Here is an 18,965-nt window from a genome sequence, read left to right on the forward strand (position 1 = left end):
TACATTTTCACCCCCCTTGGATATGTGGAAGAAAGGGGTTTTATTAGTTTATTTCATTTCTTTTAGACCAATGAGAGGCCTCGTGGTGGTCGGCAGATTCCTCTTGAAGGGAGGCTCATCTTCCTTGAGAAGTTGTTTTCTGAGGGAATTGCCTTTTCCCACAAAAGCTAACTTCAAACCCAAACTTCACATTTTTCCCCTCCAGCAGTTTTTTTGTTGTTCTTTTTACCTATCCCTCTAATTATGAAGTAACTGAAATGTTAATTTATTGCTCTCTTGGCATTCCTTGAACCACACTGGTGGGAATCTCGCTGCCTTTGACCATTTTCCATGGCAGTGTTATATTCTATTATGGAATATTCAAAATGGTTCTAGCATAAACACTTGTACAGGAAGGCATAAAGCTGACATCTGTACATTCTAAAATGTGAGAGAGAATTTTTCTCCTCGTCAACAACACACAAAAGTCTGAAAAAATATTATTGTTTAGCAATAGCTGCTGGTGGGGACTTCAAAAGAGTGCAAAGAATCTGCTAAAGAATTCCACTTTCTCAAGTCATTGTCCATTTCCTACCTGCACTCCCAGTTCATGCATCTCAAATTTGGGACTTCTTGAACCTTATTTTAGCAAAATGAAGCAGCTTTCCCATAGAATGTGTGTTCCGCCCCTTGTGTGGATGGATTCCACCCCTCTCTTTTTCCTCAGGGACGGAGCATGGAGGAGACAGGCAGTAGAAAGAGACTGTCCGAGAGACAGATGGAAAAATAAATACATCTTCCCAGGAGAAAACTGTGGGATTCTTGGGGTGATCCTGTGCAGGGCCAGGAGTTGGACTCGATGATCCTGGTGGATCCCTTCCAACTCAGGGTGTTTCTAATTAACATCTCTCCTCAGTCATATCTCTCCTCTCCTTTCCCAGAAGGAGAATTTTCCAAATGGAATGCCCAACGTAATGGGAGCAGTTTAGGCAGACCGATGAGGAACTGGAGTCTGATTTGGAAGCCTGGGATGGGCCCAACCCTCAAAGGCAGAAGTAGAGCCTAAGTGACACCAGCAGCATGGAAAATTGGGGCATTTTGTGTTGTCAAAAATGCAATTCCCAACCTTGTCATTGCAAGGAACACGCACTGCTCAAGCTCTTAAAAATTAAGACTGGGGTGATTTATTAATCTTGTTAAGAACTCTGATACAAAGCACAGTAGAAGGCCACAAACCAGTAAATAAAATGTGGCTTGTGAAGGCCACTTTATAAATGCTGCTACAGAACTACCAGTAAAACCAACTCACTCTCGCACCAGTTCAAACACGGGAGTTTGACTGGCAAAGAAAAGTTCCATTCACTTATCAGTTTAAAAAGTTTAATAAAGCTTTAAGTGTTTGCTGGTTTAAATGCTACCAATTTCCAAAGTGGATTCACGAGTAAGTGTAGATCTAAAGGAGGAGTTATTAGGTCTGGAAGGCAAGACTGTTCCCAAGCCAGAGGAAACGCTGCTGGCCGGATGCAATCCCAGGAGTAGCAGACTGTGTTATAGGCCTCGAAGTCAACTTCAATTTATACATGTGATTAGCATATCTGTAAATATACAATATAAACAATTGTACAGGCGCATAGCTTTGTTCTCCACAACAGTAGACAAACTCTGTAGCTTAAGACACCTTCGCCTACCAAAACAAAAAAGGCACATCTGAACAGGATGCACGTGAAGTACTCGGGATCCTCCCCAATATCCGAGACGGGTACTCCTCCTTCATCCTTTCTCCAAATAACCAAGACCAACCGAATATTTTGGTACTTAGATTTCAACCTGTTTTGTCTTTGTCTTCAGCAGCAAATCAATGGCAATTAAGACATGGCATGAGAATATTCCAGAACAGGAGCTGTCACTCAGGAACCTCCAGCCTTACACCAAGGCAAGTGGCCGGAGGTTTCAAATCCGTGACGCTCTGTATCCTCATTTAGTGTGATCATCCCATTGCTGGGTTTCCTTAATTAAAAAAAAGGCCACTAGTGCTCAAATTTGAAAAAAATTCCACAGACGCACCTTTTTTTTGGCTCAGTGCAATTAAATGATGTCAGTTTAAATTCACTTAGTGTCGTTTACAGTGCAAAAGGTCTATTTTGTGTCCTGGCAGAAGTGTCGGCACTGAGGACGTGAACCAAGGCAATGCTGCTGCTCACCTGAGGGTAATGCTGTCCAACCACACAGGCTGGAGTGTATGTAGTCTGAATTCTTTTCCAATTTAAACCTTTTTTTTTAATCAGCAGCACTTTAAGAGCATAATTTGTGAAAATACTAAAATACAATGCCTTTTTTCCTTTTTTTTGAATAAATAAAAAAAAAAAAAAAGAGGAACTTTACAAATACTATTCCAGTGTCAATGACTACTATGGCTAAGGTCATTGAGGAGTTTCTGCATTTTCTAGCAAAGACAGTCTGTGCAAAGGAGGGTGGGAGAGCTCCCTTTTGTAAGTCTTTGGTGGCAGTTTTGGTAGCTGAGGGCTGGAGTTGTGCCGGGGCGGCACGGGGGGCACGGGTGGCTGGGCCAGGTTGTTGTGGCTGGCGCTGATGACGCAGCAGCGGCGCAGGACCCGGGGAGAGGGGGTGCTGGGAGGGGTGCCCGGAGAGCTGGGGCCGGAGCCGGCCTCCCGCAGCCACTCGGGATCCCGGGGGAAGCGTCCCAGCGGCGGCGGCTGCAGGTTCAGGGGGCAGTTGATGAAGTGCTCGGGCGGCCGGAGCGGCACCGGGGGCGGGGTGTCGGGGAGAGGGTCCCGGGGGGGTGGAGGAGGAGGGCTGTGCAGGGGCTGCTCCAGGGGGGTGGTGTAAGCAGGAGCTCGAGGTTGGATCTTTGGAGGCGGCGGCTGCCGAGGTGGAATTGCTGGAGGATCGTCATCCGGCTTGGAATTTCCCTGTGGAATCGTGGAGAAAAAGGAGGTGTAAGAAATGGAGAGCAGGGAATCCCAGAATGGTTTGGGTTCCAAGGGAACTTAAAGATCATCCCATTGCTCCCCCTGCCATGGGGAGGGACACCTTCCGCTAGCCCAGCTTGCTCCGAGCCCTGTCCAACCTGGCCTTGGACACTTCCAGGGATTCAGGGACAGCCCCAGCTTCTCTGGGCACCCTGTGCCAGGGCCTGCCCACCCTCACAGTCAAGAATTCCTTTCCAATATCCCATCTAAACCTACTCTCCTTCAGTTTAAAGCCACTTCCCTTGTCCAGATGTTTGGATAAAGAGCCAATCTTGGACAGATGATGAATTCTCCTGACCTCTGCTAGTGGTGCTGTCAGAAACACGACAGCTGTACTGTTGATGGGAATACGACCATTATGTTCCTGAAATTCCTAGCAGAGTGAATCCAAAACTTTAAAAAGGGCAACTGGAGCTCTGCATCTCAAAGTCTTCTGGACTGACAGAGGCCCTTTTTGGATCGATGGTTGGACTTGACAATCTTAAAGGTCTTTTCCAAACTAAATGATTCTAGATATTCCTTGATTTATCCTCAAAGCTACTCAATGCAGGACAGCAATACCTTAGCATTGGAAGCATCCTGATCCATCTTTTTTCGTGGAGGAAGTGGAGGAGGGTTCTGAGGCTCATCACTCAGTTTAGGGAAACTCCCCCAGGAGCTGAAGAAAGTCTCTGGAGAGGGAAAAGCAGATTTTTTATTCCTTGTGCAATATCTGAGGAACACACTCTGGAATATCAAGCCAAACTCGAAGCAACTCAAATAAGATCTTTGTCCTCCACAGCAACATGAACCAGTAACTTGAAATTCTTTAATTGATTGCTTTAATCAGATCTAGGCCTCACAAAGTGTTCTCCTATGTCCAGCATCAAAGATAGGCATCAGCAGTCAGCAGGCAATGCTGAGGGACAGGAAAATAAATCAAGTGAACTCCAAGTGAGTTTCTACAGAGGGAGAAAAAAATCCTCATATTAAGAAACAACACAACCCCCAAGTTGTATTTGTGATTTCTGTCACGCCTTTGCTTTTCGTCTTAGGAGTGCACTGAGCTCTGTGTCTGCATCAGGCCTGTGCTCTCCAGTAGGAAATTAAATTAATCATATTTTTAAAAAAGCATGTGGAATAAGTAAAAAGAAAAGCTGAAAACAGAGGTGAATGCAGGATATCCCTCACAGGTGTGGTACAAAAACTGTCTCTTCTCTCCCAGCAACAGAGCAGTTATTTTCACTAAGTGGAGATTATCAAATGGCTTCATTTGTAGCTTTAGTCAAACAAAGCAATCATCAAGGACATTCAAAATAGAAGGAAAATCAAGTGAGAGCCTGGAGATAAAAACCCAACCCAAACCAAACCAAAACTAAACCAGCAGTTTAAATTTTAGGCTTTACATTCTTTACTGGACATCTGATCTAAAAGGAGCCCTTCTGAATGCAGCCCACATTCTCATCCCAGCTTTCAGATTTTAACTCCCATTGAGCTCTCCTGAACCCAGGGAAGGGAGAGTTAAATATTTAACAGAGTTCCAACACTCACTCGACTGAGGCAAGTTCACAGGAGCGAAGATGCTGTTGTTACCTGGGAAATAAAAAAAATCCATTCAACAATTTCCAGACAGAACCACTGCACTGCAGCACATAAATGCTTGAATAACCTTAGAGATCAGAAAACCCCCGAGGTTTATCTACTGCCAACGTGAGTGAAAATTTCCCGTGTAAAACATTCCTGAAGTGCAGAATCTAAGTCATGCTGGGAATTAATTTAATTACTTTAAATTTTGCAATTTATTTTTTTAAAGGCTAGCACACATGCCAATACATTTGGGAAGCCTGAGGGACACCAACAATGATCATTAAATGTATTTACCATAAGAACTGTTGAGATCAATGTCTAAGAACACGCTGAACTCCGAGGACGCCGACACCGGCGGCGTTGACGGGGTGTTGGGGGAGGTTGGTGCCGACACTGTAGTTTCATGCTCTGACTCTGTGATCCTGCTGAAACTTATCTTGCTGGGCTCCTTTTCCAGTGGCAGTGGGTGACTCCTCAAGGTGCCAGAGGTGGAGCCGTGCCTGCCCGTGTTGGGCCTTATCCCAGGGGATTTCAGGGGGTACGTTGTTTTCCTAGGCTGGGGACAGGGAAGCTGTTAGCACTGCTGCCACTGCACCCTGCAGCATTCCCAGGCACTGCTGCCATTCCATACTGCAACATTCCCAAGGCTCTGTGAGGTATTTTTAAAAGTATTTCCTTCCCAAGAACACCTCAAAGAACAGTACAGGGGTACAACTGATGTGAGGTGCGCTGTTATTTACACAGCAGGAGTTTGCCTGCAAGTTATGGATGCAGCTGAATGAATCTTTTTTTCCCCACAAGTATGAAGAAGGAAGAGTCCAGTTTCTGCTGCCAGCCAGGACAGAACACTGGGAAGAGCAAGTCACAACCTTGGGAAAGGGAAATTTACTTCAAGCACCCCACAGAGCTGCAGAAGAGCCTCAGAGCAGCACCACAGAAACAGCAAAACCACAGAGGGTCACCAGGCCCTTCCATACATCCAGGACCAAGGAAACACATTGTCCATGTCCTCCCGGTTATCCAGGACAAAATTCCTACACCCAGGTCACTGTGTGGACAAACCCAGCCTGGTTAGGCTTGGGTGTAACCCAGCACAGATCAAAGCTGAGCCTTGCAAGGTGAAATATGTCCCCATCCTGCAGTGGAGTCCAGCACATTACAGCACCCACAACTGGATTTTCCTGGAATTCCAATAAGATTCTCTCTTTGGAAATCATGAGCTGTAAAGAATTCCTGCCCAGCTGACAGGCTGGCAACATGGACTCCTATTTTCAGAAAAGATTTTAATAAAATTATTGCAAGAAGCATTTTTGCAACAGCAATTCCTGGCATTTTCTTGCCACATTTGTAACATCATCTTACTCATTCCTCTAACAAGAGATTGCAAAAATGATTTATAGCTCTCCCAAAAAATTAGACATGTCTCCAGTTCCTCAGGCAATTACAACATATAAAAAACAAGTGCTCTAAATTGTGATTTTCCTGCTTAAAAAAGAACTCTGGGCTCCAGGAGCTGTTTTGTTTTAAACCAAAAAAATTCTACTCCTTTAAATTAAACTGGATTTTCTTCAGCAAGAAGGTTGCACCTGGTAAAGTCTTCAGTTTTCGCAATAATATCAAATATTTGCACAAAAGAAAACCAGAAATTAACTTATACTGCTGCCAAAACCACTTCATGTATAGAAGTCATATTTAAATTAGTATCAATATAAGACTTCTTGATATTGTGAAATGAGAACTGTTATTCCATATTTTATCATATGACTATATGGTAAGAAATACAAATTTAACAGCAATATTTCAGGTTTGGGGGGGAAAAGCGAGTTTTAAAATAAGGCAAAGGTAATATATTTTAGTAGTGACAAACATCAGAAGTATTTTTAAATCAAGTTTAGTTGGAAAATCAGCTCATGATAAGGAATTCTGAAGAAAACATATCTGGCTTATTGAGTTAACCATGTATGATTTTCATAGTGGCCAGTGGATTTTAGCCATTTAATTTAAAATAAATAACTCAGGAGCTGGACTCAATGATCCCTGTTAGGTCCCTTCCAACTCAGGGTATTCTCTGATTCCATGAAATTCCAGGGAAAAACTTACAAATCGAGGTGGTTGCTTGCAGTTCCGAGGTTCAATCTCTAAGGACTTGTTGAACAGATAATCTGTAAACTCTTTTTCTGGTATCTTCCCCATGGGATTGAGATTTTCAAAGAATTTCTGAATGAAGAAAGCACCAGTAATATTTAAAAAATAAGCATACACAGAAAATTTTAATGAAATACTCATAATTCACTGATTTAAAATCTAGTTTTTCACCACTTTTGGCTACTCCTTTGTGTGGTTCTTTGTTGTCTGCCAGCCACTGCTCCCTCCTCTTTTGATAATCACTATTCATGCAAAATTAGGTCCAGTACAAGAAGATTATTTGGCATTTCCCCCCCCCTCTCCAATCCCCAGAGAGATATTTAATGGCTGCTCACCCGCATTTCTGGCTCAATCCGTAAGCAGTAAGGCTGATTTTGATACTGCTGAATTTCTCCTGTAATTTCAGCCACTTTTCTCCTCTTACTGAAGTTAATTAATTCTTTCCCTTGTCTTTTAAGGAAGTCAGGATTCCCTTCTTCTGTCTTCAAGATATTTGTTAGGTATATTCCTGATTAAAAAAATCAGTTTTTAACCACACATCTGCAGCAAACTCAACTTCAGACTGACATCACACAAAAAATTTGATGTCACTTACCAAAGAAAGGCACACAGGGGGGGTTGATTGACTTCAGCTTAGCTAAATACTTCTTAAAATGATCTTGGCTTAATTCTACTGCTTCATCCAAAACTCTTTTTTTCCTTTCCTGTAGTGCCTGAGTTGTCAAAATTAAAAAAAAAAAATAGGGAAGGAAATCTGACATCTTCTCAACAGCATGGTTAGCAAATACAAGGCAATTCCCTGGCTCTCTGAGCAAAATCTGGGAATTAAAATGCAGGTTTCAAAGAACTTCTTGTGTCAATGGTTTGCTCTGGATTTCAGCACTCTCAGCCCAACAATTCAGTCATGTGCATCCTGAGATTACTGAAAACAGATTATTATTTTAACTTTAAATTTACAAAATTTGGTCTGTAATAAAAACTAAACATTTGATTTTAACTTAAAGGCCTTGTGCTGCCTTTCAGAGACATACAAAACTCAAACCATTTTATTCACATTCTTCATTTTCTGTTTTCCTCCACGGAGGCTTTGCTGCCAACGATGGATTTCACTCCAGAACTGTGTGAGACCCAGGTCTGGATTCTGATTTCATTTCCTTTTCCATGCCCCAAACTCACCTCGAATGTGTGATCCAGCCTGTACACTGAGACAGAGTTCACAGCACTGACAATCTCCAGAACACCATTGAAATTATTGAGGTCTTGAAAAACCTGCAGGATTTCTATGATCCTGCTCAGCACAGCCACTCGCTCCTCAAAGTTCTCTGTTTCCACGATGCACCTGATCAAAAGATGGAATTTGAGAAACACTGAGAAATAAAACCTGACATTTTGTGAGTTATTAAATCAAATTTTTCCAAGGAAGCCCATCCAGCACGCAGATTTTGGCTCTCTTTCCAGAATCTCAAGTACAAATTTATGTAATCACATCTTACATATGTTCGAGTTGGAAAGTCAAGGGAGGATTTGGCAGAGCCTGTAAAATAAACCAGCAAACCCCAAGTATATCCAGGGTAAAAGTGGTTAATGCCACTGCACTGCACTCACTTTTCAAACCAAAGAGTGAGATTTGTAGTGTGACGAATCATTTTCAAGAGATTTGGGGAGTTAATTTCCTTATCTTCCTTGGTCCACACACTGCCAACGAGTTCAGAAGGCTGCACAGCCCTGGGAATGACAAAACAGGAGGCAAAATGCTCAGTACAAATAAAAATTGTCATTTCTGTGTTTGCATTAAAAGATTATTTCTTCCCTTAATCACGACCTGGTATTTCACAAATCTAATCCCACCCAATCGAATACAAAACAACTTAAAAGAACTTTTTGACGAGTGCTCGAGTACAGAGGGAAATACATTTTTATCTTAATTGAAATTGGGTGGTTTTGAAGAAGCATTTTCAGATAAGAAAATGACAAAGGAGTAAGTTTAATTTTCTGAAAGGGCAAGAAAACAACTTAAAAAGAGTTACAAATTGAAAATAGGGAGGTGAAGCACTTGCAGCAACCGCTTGGTTTTAATACAAAACCTCCCATCACTGAAGCAGGAGAGGAGTTTTATAATTTGAATTTTGTAAGACTCCTGAATTATCCTCCCTGCATTTATGTTGTCACAAGTCTGATGTGGAGATAAAACCTCTTTATTCCACTCCTTTGCATATTTTAACATCGAGCAGACAGCAAGGAAACTTCTTCCTGTAAACTCTGGAAGTCACGGGGTATTTTTGACCGATGGTGTGAACGAAGAGCATTTTCCTGGTGAAATAATGGAAAGGAGGGGAGTGAGAGCTCAGCCCTGCCTGTACAGGTCGGACTCGAGCAGGGTGAGCTGCCGGGCGATCTCGATGGGGTGCAGGGTCATCAGGTCCAGGGCCTCGCTGTGCCCCACGCGCCACAGGTGCCACTCCAGCGGCGGCGGGGGGCTCTCGAAGGTGATGTTGTGGCTGACCCCATCTGCCTGGGCTTTCTTCCTCTTGATGATTTTAGCAATGGACTCCACCCACTTCTTCATGGACTTTCCTGTGGAAGAGAAATCATTATAAAAAAAACAAACAAACAAACCCACACAAGTTTTTTAATATGTTGAGTTTTAAACTGACGGAGGGGAGGGTTAAACTACAAGTCCAAGAGTGGGGAAAAGTGCATTCATCTTGTTACAAGTGTTGGTTTTTAAGAAATCCATGTTCTTTCACAAATGTCAGTGTTAGAGAGCAATCTCTGGGGAGGGAGTATTTGGAGTTTATAAATAAATGTACATTTGGGAACTGGAGCTAAGGCTGCAGGGACTTTGGACATGGGATGGAGGGACAGGACAAGGGGAAATGGATTGAAACTGTCAGAGGACAGGGTTGGAAGGGATGTTGGGAAGGAATTCCTGGCTGGGAGGGTGGGGAGGCCCTGGAATAGAATTCCCAGAGAAGCTGTGGCTGCCCCTGGATCCCTGGAAGTGTCCCAGGTGAGGCTGGACGGGGCTTGGAGCAGCCTGGGACAGTGGAAGGTGTCCCTGCCCATGGCAGGGGGTGGAAGGAGATGAGCTTTAAGCTCCTTTCCACCCAAACCATTCTCTAATTCTATATTTTTAAATGACTTTTGGTAATTAAGTGAAACCGACTCCCAAAAATTTGAATATACACTCAGAATTCTGCATTCCTGCATGTAAATTAATCAGGTTTGTATTTCTCTATTTTCTTCTTATGGGTTTTTGCACCTGTATCAGCTGACAAATAAACACATGTGAAACCAGTTCTATTTAACCACATCCTCTGACAGTTTTGGTGTGGAAAAAAGTGACTCTGTATCCAGGGTCTTTTAATTGTGTCAGAATTATGTTGCCCAATGTAAGGCCTGGCACTCTGAAAAAGAAAACCTGGAATTACCTGGATAAGGATTAAAACTGACTGCTGCCCTCCACAGAGGCTGCCAAAAAAATCTAGTTCATAAAGAAGAGATACCAAATGGGCCCAATATCCTCTTCTAAAAGGATAATGATTTTCAGCTGGAGCTTCAGAATGGAAAAATCAAGATGGAAACAACTCAGTAAGCAAAAGGGAAGGAATTCTCTCTGAAGAAGGGGAGGGTGACAGCCTGAATTACACAGTCAGACAAGGATGACCATGCTGTCCAGAAGGAAATATATTTAAAGTATTATCCTAATGCTTGAAGTCATTTTTAGGAGCTGTTTAGGCTCCAGGCCAAATCTTCCTCATGTAAAGAGGAGCCTCATAAACAGCTCAATTAAAGGCATTAAAATTACTCATGTGTGTAAAGACATTCTCAGGCCTAAAACTATCAGCATCACACTGCTGGGAAGCTGTACCAAAATGTGGGAAGGGAACAGGACCCCCCTTACTGCACCTCTGACACTGGAAATGAAGGTCTCCAGCCTCTCCAGCAGCTCCAGATCTCTCTCAAAATCATAAAAATGGTGCTCGACCCAGTGCCGGAAAACGTTCAGTATTCTGAGGAAAGAGGAAAAAAAATTTCGTTTCTTTTTAAGGACTTTCATGCCTTATCCCATAGAAATGAACCACAATCCTACAAACTCAATTACAGAAACGTGTAGTTGGTGACTCTCAAAATACCCACGGGCAAAGGAGAAGAGCAAAGACTGAGCCTGGCAGGTGTTTAAAACCTAATTTGTAAGTTTTAGAGAATAGTTTTAGCATAGATATAGCTCGGTGCTTTTTAAAAATCTAATATGAAAAATTCCAGTGTTGAGATGGTTTCAGAAGAGGAAGAAACTTAGCAGAATCAGATAAAATTGGTATTTCTAATGTCATTTCCTGGGTTTTTTTGGTGTGGTTTTTTTTTTTAATGAAAAAGCTGATTAGGATCTCCTATTTGTTAAGAAGTAAAATTGTCATTGTTTCTTTCCCACACACAAATGTCAGCTTCGAAGTTTTTTGTTACTTATACAATTTTTTAATGACCAAAAAGGCCTTACTAGATCCAGCACTAGATCCATCCTTTAAGGACAACATTAAACTTCCTCTTGATTTTTCTCTACTATTTCTTAGAGAAATCACCAATAAACCAACCTCTAAAAGTGAACTCCAACTGCTTTTCAGTCTTCTGCACTCAGGATAAATCAGAATAAAAACCTGGTTTGCCTCTTCTTCAAGTAAACAAGCTGAGCTCACACCTTCAACACTTTTGATTTATCCAGGTGCAATTTATCACCTGAGCAAAAATCAGCCCTACATCAATGAGGACAAATGAAGGACATCCACATGGAAAAAGTTCCTTAACTCTCCTCTTCCCAGTGTGCAAGGTAAAGAATAAGGTTTATCCCACGGAAGAATTCCTGCCCAAATGGATCATTCAGGCTGGAAATCAATGCCACCTTCCAAGAGGCAAAGTTTTGACCCACGTTTCCTGTAACAGGAGCTTATCTAATCCATCTCTGCCCTTGAGATCCCATGGTGAGAACACTGGGAAAGCCAGAGAGTGCCTGGATCTGCTGACTGCACTTGCAGCTGAGCACCTCCTTGTTCCCATGACCTCACATGCATTTATTTGTGTCCCAGCCCTTTCCACACCTGGGCTCTGCACAGCACATCCACAGTGTCTTCTACGAGATTTGGAGTGGAGGGAAGCAGGGAAGGAAGGGATAAACACCTTCAACTCTCCACCTTCTTCCCAAATCCCAGAGTCTCTGAAGCAGAGGTCAATGCTTTTAACAACACTGGAGTGTACAAAGTGCTCAAGTGTATCCACCCAGCAGCTCAAACTCACTTATTTTCAGCTGTAAGACAGTTTCAAGCTACTGTTTCAACACACCGTATGGATCAGAAACAGCTCCCAGAAAACAGCAAAACCAGGGAAAGCACGAGCTGAGAGGCAGCTCTCCCAGGAACTGATAACTGTGGAGGCTGCTGGTCCTGCCGAACCCAAGGGAGCTGATAAACTGGGAACACCAAAGGCCTGGTAAGCTGTCCAAGGCCAGCAGCACACAGGATATCAAGGTTACACTGAGATTGTGTAACTTGGATCACATTCAAGAAGGTGCTGGCTGCTCTGTGTCGAGGAAAACTACAGGGCTGCACACATATTTATCTTTTTAATCTTTTATATATATATGCACATGGGTGTCTGATAAAAATGGGACCCCTAAGTGACTTTCTGAACACCTTGGACCCTTCACTTTGAGTCAACTGCTGTTGCTCCAACAGGAATGTGTGGTAGCAGAGTTCTGGTTATATAATTAATAGTATTAATTGCTATTAATATAACTAATATTATTAATAGTAATATTAATGTGCTATTAATAGGAACATCTTGATACTACTCATCAGTGTAAGGAATAAAAGTTGCTCGAGCAAACACTGGTTGTGATCTGTGTCTCCTCCTGACTCGATCCCCAATCAGGGCAACAATTACCCTCATTCATGCTAGAAACGCTTAATTGTTCCCCAAATTAGCTCGGTCAGCAAGAACCTTGAAGATTCACTGCAGCCCACTGCAATGTGCAGCACAGACAAGAGTCTCCCTGTCTGTGAGCAAACACATTCACGGGGCTGGGAAAGGGAGTGAAACACCAGCAGGGCTGGAAAACTGGGAACAGAGGAACTATCTTCACAGGGCTGGGAACAAGGAATGCATTGAGAGCGTGGCCAGCCCCGCTCTGAGCTCCACATCTCTCACCCACAGGCGCTGTGCAGAGCAGCCACGCCGTGTCTGTGGGTGGGGATCCCAGCTGGGCCAGCTCCAGCAGTCGCTGGGACTAATCAGGACACGATTTGGGATATTAGGCTGCTGGCAGACGTGGCTAAGTCCCTACTCGACAGCACAGCAGTCTCCAACAGAGATTAGTGTCTCCAGGAGCTGTGTGCAATCAGGGCACTCCAGCCTGCCTCTGCCAGAGCAGGGCAGAGGGCAAACAGACCTGAGCTGCACGGGCTGGACGTATTCCTTGCGGAAGCGCTTCAGGTCGGCGCTGATGGGCTGCTCCCCCTTCTCGATGGCCAGCCTGTCTGCCTCCGTGGGCTCGGGCTCTGGGATCTCAAACCTGGGGGGAAAGCACCACAGAGCTGATGGCAATGAAGACAAAACACAGCCCCTCTGTGCAGCACGTGGAGAGAAGCTGCAGTTTATATAAATTTATTTATATAAATTCAGTGTGGGGAGAATCAGGCGCTCCTCTGCCATCCAGTTTGCCTGGAATTCCTTCCTCCCCAGCTCCACACCCTGCTAATTCGCTGGTTCTCTGCTCATCACAAGATGTCTAGACTGGGATAGAAGGTTTTTAAGGACCTGCTGGCTTGATTAAGGGAAGATTAGACGAAAGGTTAAGAGCAGCTTTAACACACTGCATTAAAATGCTGTTTACCTTAAGTCTGTGCCTTCAAACAAACTGCCTGGAACATTTCTGTCCTTATTTCCATCAAGATTGGGTGCACTCAACTCTCTCACGAGCCAGTTTAGCAGTTCACAACATCACCACCCACAGCCCAGGCACACCAGGTGCTGCAGCTCATACATCATTCAGGTAAGTCATTTAAACTTGGAAAAGGAAGCTTGCACTGAAAACCTGGATCATTGTTTTAAAGTTACTGGTTTACAAACTTCACCAAAACACACGAAACTCGACACTGGGATCCTGAGCAGGAAAGGAGCAGTTGGAATCTCCGATCTTTGTGGGTCCCTTCCAACTTGGGATGTTCTAGTATTCTGAATGCACAAAACTCACCAGGAACTGGAGTAACAGGACAAGGGAAATGGCTTCATACTGAGAGAGAGGAGGGTTAGATGGGATATTGGGAAGGAACTCTTGACTGTGAGGGTGGGGAGGCCCAGAGAAGCTGTGGCTGCCCTTGGATCCCTGGAAGCATCCAAGGCCAGGCTGGATGGGGCTTGGAGCAACCTGGGATAGTGGAAGGTGTCCCTGCCCATGGCAGAGGGTGGGACTGGATGGGCTTTAAGTTCCTTTCCATCCTAAACCATTCTGGGATTCTATTCTATGATTCCAAAACTTTTCCATGCCTTCAGAAAGGAGGATCACTCCTCACCTTTCTATCAGCAAACTCAGCAGCTCCTGGGGCTTGCAGAAGGAGCGGTAGGTGGTCAGGAAAGTCCGAACGAAATTAGGATCTGTGAGGACAGAATAAGAAAATGATGGCAGTGGGTTTTTATCTAGTTGCAAAATATCAGAAATAAAATACAAAGAAAAAGTTTAACGTGCAGAAAAGATACTGAGGTTGTAAGTCAAGCACTGTATTTGAAAAACACCACAAATTCCACTGCTTGGGGAAGTTTCACTCAGCTCTTCGGTGCATTTGCCTGAAAAATACTGAACTACACATCCAATATTCTCGTAAAAACTCTGTCTCAGCCTTCCCTGAGGAATGACTCTCCCTGATCATGCAGCTGTACTACTGGAGAAGTTTAACAAAAACTAACACCTGTCCCACCAGCACCAGCTTCCCCTTGCACCCCAAAACTGACACCCAACATTTTCCTCAACATCAGCACTTCACAGAACTCCTTCAAGGTTTCACTTTGTGCCTTTCAGCTACTGTTTCACAGGAAAGGCTGAGAAATGCTGATTGTGATTTGCATCTATTTCAATGCAGATACTTCACAGGGTGGCAGGCTGAATGTAATAAATATAAAAAATACAGAAAATATAAAAAATATCACCTTCAACTTTTTTCTTCCTTCACAGACACTCAGCCTGTAACAGCTCCACTGCTTTAGCCATGATGAAACATGGAAACATATTTTTGTGTTTTTTTAAAGGATGAAGGGTTTGCATACCCAAAATTTCCTTAGAGCTTTCCAAGCAAAGCCAGGTGATTTAATAACATATTTTACTCCCTGCAAATCTTACTTTACATTTAATTACAAGCAGAAAAAAGCCCAGCAAACTGAAGAGAAAAGGATTAACTTCATCACCCATGTAAGAATAAAAATAAAGCTCAGGATACCTGCATACATATGGTAGGTCAACCTCTCGATGAGCTTCACCACCGTCCCCCCTTTGATGATGGGAATGCCATTCCTGCTCTGCAAGTTGTCCTCAAAAACAATGTTGTCCTCGGAGTCCTCCACCACGAAGCGATAAACACTGGGGCTGGGCAGCCTCAGGGGCTGCTCGTTCTCCTCCTGCAGCAGCACCGAGTCCAGCATCCTGTCCAGGGTGCTGCGGTACTGCAGGGAGATCAGCGCCGCCATCCAGTTGCTCTTCTCCTCGGCGGACTTGGCGGCGAACAGGACGCTGTTGTCGTCCTTGGACACCAGCTCGAAGGCGTGTTTGTACTCTGCCGTGTCCTCCTTGTCCACCACCTGCATTTTCCTCATGACAATCTTCTCCTTGAGCCTGTACTCGGCGCTGCTGTAGCCGGGCAGCCGCGACTGCCCGTGGTTGGTTTTGCAGCTGATCATCAAACCGTCGAAGAGGAAGATGTGGCGCTCGTGTTTGGCCCCTATTTTTGTCAGTCCTCCTTCCATGATGAACTCATTGCAGCACTGGCCAATGTCTTTGCCTTCCCAGCCATCGATATTTTTCTGGATTTCGTTCATTTTCTTGATGGCCAAGTGTTTGCTTCTGATCTGTCGGTGATAGAAGCGACACACCGGCTCCCTTGAAGGAAGAACAGAAAAAGTCACCACAGGCACATTCCATATCTGCCATCCCAAAAGACTCAAACAATCAACTAAACTAATTGCTTAAATCATGATTTTTTTGCCCTCAAAATGCCCTAATCAAGTTCCAAATAAGCCCCACGCACTGCTTTGGCTGGGAAGGAGTCAAATATTCACATTATTCTTACAAGTGGGACGTGAAGGTTTTGGGCTGCTGCTCCATCTACAAAGAAAACTGGCAACAAGACATGCCTTGAAAAGGAAATATACAGATTTTCTAACAGGAAAAGGTGATTGATCTCCCTGTCTGCCAGCTGTGGGCAGGCAGGGAGGCTCTGTGTGTGCTTACCCAGGCCGGCGCCGCGGGGAGTGCTTGCTGTAAATGCGCTCCATGCTGCACTGCAGGTTCAGGAGGGCAGTGATGGCCTGTTTCAGGCACTCCCTGTCCTCTTCATCCTCACTGCATTCCTGCAATTGCTGGGACAGAACAAACCATTATTTTCTTTCAGATTTGCCTCATTTACAGCAAGGGAAGAAGACTGAAAAACCTTCTCACGCGGTGCTACCTGTGGCACTCGGTGAAATTGGTGATTTCAAGTCAGTGACTTTTTACAGAGCCCCACTCGAAAGCAGATGTGCATGAAATTAAAATATTTGTCAGAGGTTCAGGAAAAATCAGTGGATATTCATCAAATTCAGAAAGATTACCCTTTACCCTGTCAGGCTAATTGCCAGGTATTATTTTGCCTGCTATCTCATCAACAACATCCTGTTTCAAACTGGTTTGATTGAAGAGTTTGAAGGTTTGCAATAGCCAAGGATTCAGTGCTGGTTTATGTAACTCTGTGTATCTTCCTTCCATGAGTCCATCTCAACAATCCAAATTTCAGACAGAAGGAGCAAGACTCTCTTTGATTCTTATCATCCTGAATTCTGCCACCTTCAGCAAACTCAAGAAGAAATATCAATTTTGCACAGAGCAAAGAAACAGTAAAAGGAAGTCTGAAATTCAAGATTTGCTACTATAGCAAAATGTAAAGACAGTGAGAACAGATGTATTTCCTTTTTATAAAGGCTAGATCCACCTCCACTGCTCAGCAGAAACTTCCTGAATTAAGAAATTCCACAGATTTTCATATAATCTCCATCTATTTAGTAGCAACATGCTTTGGGCAAAGCCCAAAAGTTCCTCTTTTTGGTTCTTTAAGGTGGTACCTAAAAAACTATTGAAAAAATAAAAGATATTTTTCTTTTTAACCCTTTTCACATCATTCCAGGGGCTGGAATGAGATGGGTTTTAAGGTCCCTTCCAACCCAAACCAGTCTGGGATTCTGTGAATTTTTTAAAGGAAAATTCAAGCTAATAAATTGCTGGCTAAAATCATGACAACTTGCCATGCAGTTTTGAATAAACTCTGTTTTACCTCCAGACTTAAAGAGAAATCTTACTTACACTCACTGGCATGGCAGAATCCTTCTTTTCCTTTCCCCACTACGTTCCCTCAGCAAGGATCCCTCAGCTTCCTCTAAAAGTAACTGAGAGAAGAGGATTTGACCAGATTGGTCCACTTCCATGTTGTTTAAATTACTGAAATTTTTAGTTTTCCATGCCCAAACAATTTCTGGGAATTTCATGAGCTGAGGAACAGTACAGGGAAGGGAAAAATCAGATGTCTGCCTCTGGAAATTCTGCTTTTCCTTGCTACCAGCCATGGAAACGCAAAGAACATGAAAATGGTGTGAAATGCAGAATCCTAAAGGTGGGAGAAGCAACCGAGTGATAATTTCAGATGTCGCTGGAGGAGAACACAGCGAGTCATGTGCAGGAATTAGGGATAATCCTGTGCCTCTGAGGAGGAAGGATTCACTGCCTCTTCCATACAGGACCTTGATCCCTTTGCTCAGGCAAAGAGGAGGCTCTGATGCAGATCCTGAAGGTTTTTCCACCAAAGAGGAGAAGTTCTACAGCTTGAAAGAATTGTCAGGCTTCTCAAACTTCAATTTTATTAATTTTTGTTTTGCTGTTTTTGAAAAAAAAAAGCTAAAATCAAGGCCTGTGCTCCTGTAAATCATTATTTTATTCACCTCCCAGTTCACAAGGGGTTTTTGGTAACTTTCTCAAGGAGTAAAAGTCTCAATCTGAGCTTCTCTCCCTACTGAAACTGTGAAAATATGAGTGGTTTGTTGCTTTTTTGCTTTCATTTTGGTCTTCTTCAACCATCATTCCTAGAGGCAAATGCAATGGTAACAGAGAAGCAATACCACCAGTTTTTAATGTTATATATTAATATTGTTGAAGAAATACTTTATCTATCCCTAAAACCACTCTGCTTTCTAAAAATCCCTGCTGTAAATTCAGGATGTTTCCAAAGTACAACATAAAATTCAAATTTGAAACCTGTAACTAATGGGAACACAACAAAACACTCTGGACTGACCATTACCTACAGAGCGATAGTTCAGTTTTCTGTTCTGTGCTCACAAGGTTGTGAGACAGCCAAGCATCAGATACTCCTCAGAAATCTCACACACTGTGGAGAAAGGTTGAATTTAAATGTTTTCAGTGCTAAAATAATCATCTTCCATGCAGCATCCTGCTGTATTAGCCTTTAAAATAAACAAAAACACGACAAAGTGATTTTGCCAGGCTATATTCATCAAAGATAGGAGGAAAACTGTGCTCAATAGGGCACCTGTGGTAATGTTTCCCTAAAAAGGGGAAAACCACAAATTTTTTTACACTTGTAAAACCAGTTAAAGGTTCGGATTCCCCCAGGGCTGTGGCAGCATGTGATTTCATCCTTCAATTTCATCCTGATGCACTTTCCCAGCTCTAAGACACAACGGGTTGTTAATTAGCCTGACCTTCAGCATGAGGCAGGTCACTGACCCAATTCTGGCTTTTCAACCTGAAAGATTTTCAAAAGTTCCAGAGAATTATCCCATGCAGGTGATGATTATGGAAAGAGAACTCCCATTATTTTGAAAGAGACCCCTTCTGATGAAGAATTTTTCCCTGATATCCAATTTAAACCTCCCCTGGCAGAGCTTGAGGCTGTTTCCTCTTGTGCTGTCCCCTTGTTCCCTGGGAGCAGAGCCCGACTCTCCTGTCCCCACCCTCCTGTCAGGAAGTTGTAGAAAATTAAG

General features: G+C 43.4%; 1 protein-coding gene across 1 annotated transcript in view; it reads right to left on the reverse strand.

Annotated features, from left to right (window-relative positions):
- Positions 1 to 1,140: 1,140 nt before the first annotated feature.
- Positions 1,141 to 18,965, reverse strand: part of SOS2 (SOS Ras/Rho guanine nucleotide exchange factor 2) — a 41,193-nt gene continuing 23,368 nt past the window's right edge. The window contains exons 9-23 of the mRNA XM_032113462.1: positions 16,168 to 16,295; positions 15,161 to 15,816; positions 14,243 to 14,324; positions 13,120 to 13,242; positions 10,590 to 10,693; positions 9,035 to 9,254; positions 8,286 to 8,405; positions 7,857 to 8,019; positions 7,276 to 7,393; positions 7,016 to 7,188; positions 6,636 to 6,752; positions 4,830 to 5,091; positions 4,500 to 4,541; positions 3,531 to 3,640; positions 1,141 to 2,909 (exon numbers count right to left, since the gene is read on the reverse strand). Coding sequence (XP_031969353.1) covers positions 2,400 to 2,909; positions 3,531 to 3,640; positions 4,500 to 4,541; positions 4,830 to 5,091; positions 6,636 to 6,752; positions 7,016 to 7,188; positions 7,276 to 7,393; positions 7,857 to 8,019; positions 8,286 to 8,405; positions 9,035 to 9,254; positions 10,590 to 10,693; positions 13,120 to 13,242; positions 14,243 to 14,324; positions 15,161 to 15,816; positions 16,168 to 16,295 — 2,928 coding nt within the window. The 3' untranslated portion in view covers positions 1,141 to 2,399. The remainder of the gene's footprint in view (positions 2,910 to 3,530; positions 3,641 to 4,499; positions 4,542 to 4,829; positions 5,092 to 6,635; positions 6,753 to 7,015; positions 7,189 to 7,275; positions 7,394 to 7,856; positions 8,020 to 8,285; positions 8,406 to 9,034; positions 9,255 to 10,589; positions 10,694 to 13,119; positions 13,243 to 14,242; positions 14,325 to 15,160; positions 15,817 to 16,167; positions 16,296 to 18,965) is intronic.

The sequence above is a fragment of the Corvus moneduloides genome, chromosome 6 (assembly GCF_009650955.1).
Source record: "Corvus moneduloides isolate bCorMon1 chromosome 6, bCorMon1.pri, whole genome shotgun sequence".
NCBI classification, from domain to species: Eukaryota; Metazoa; Chordata; class Aves; order Passeriformes; family Corvidae; genus Corvus; species Corvus moneduloides.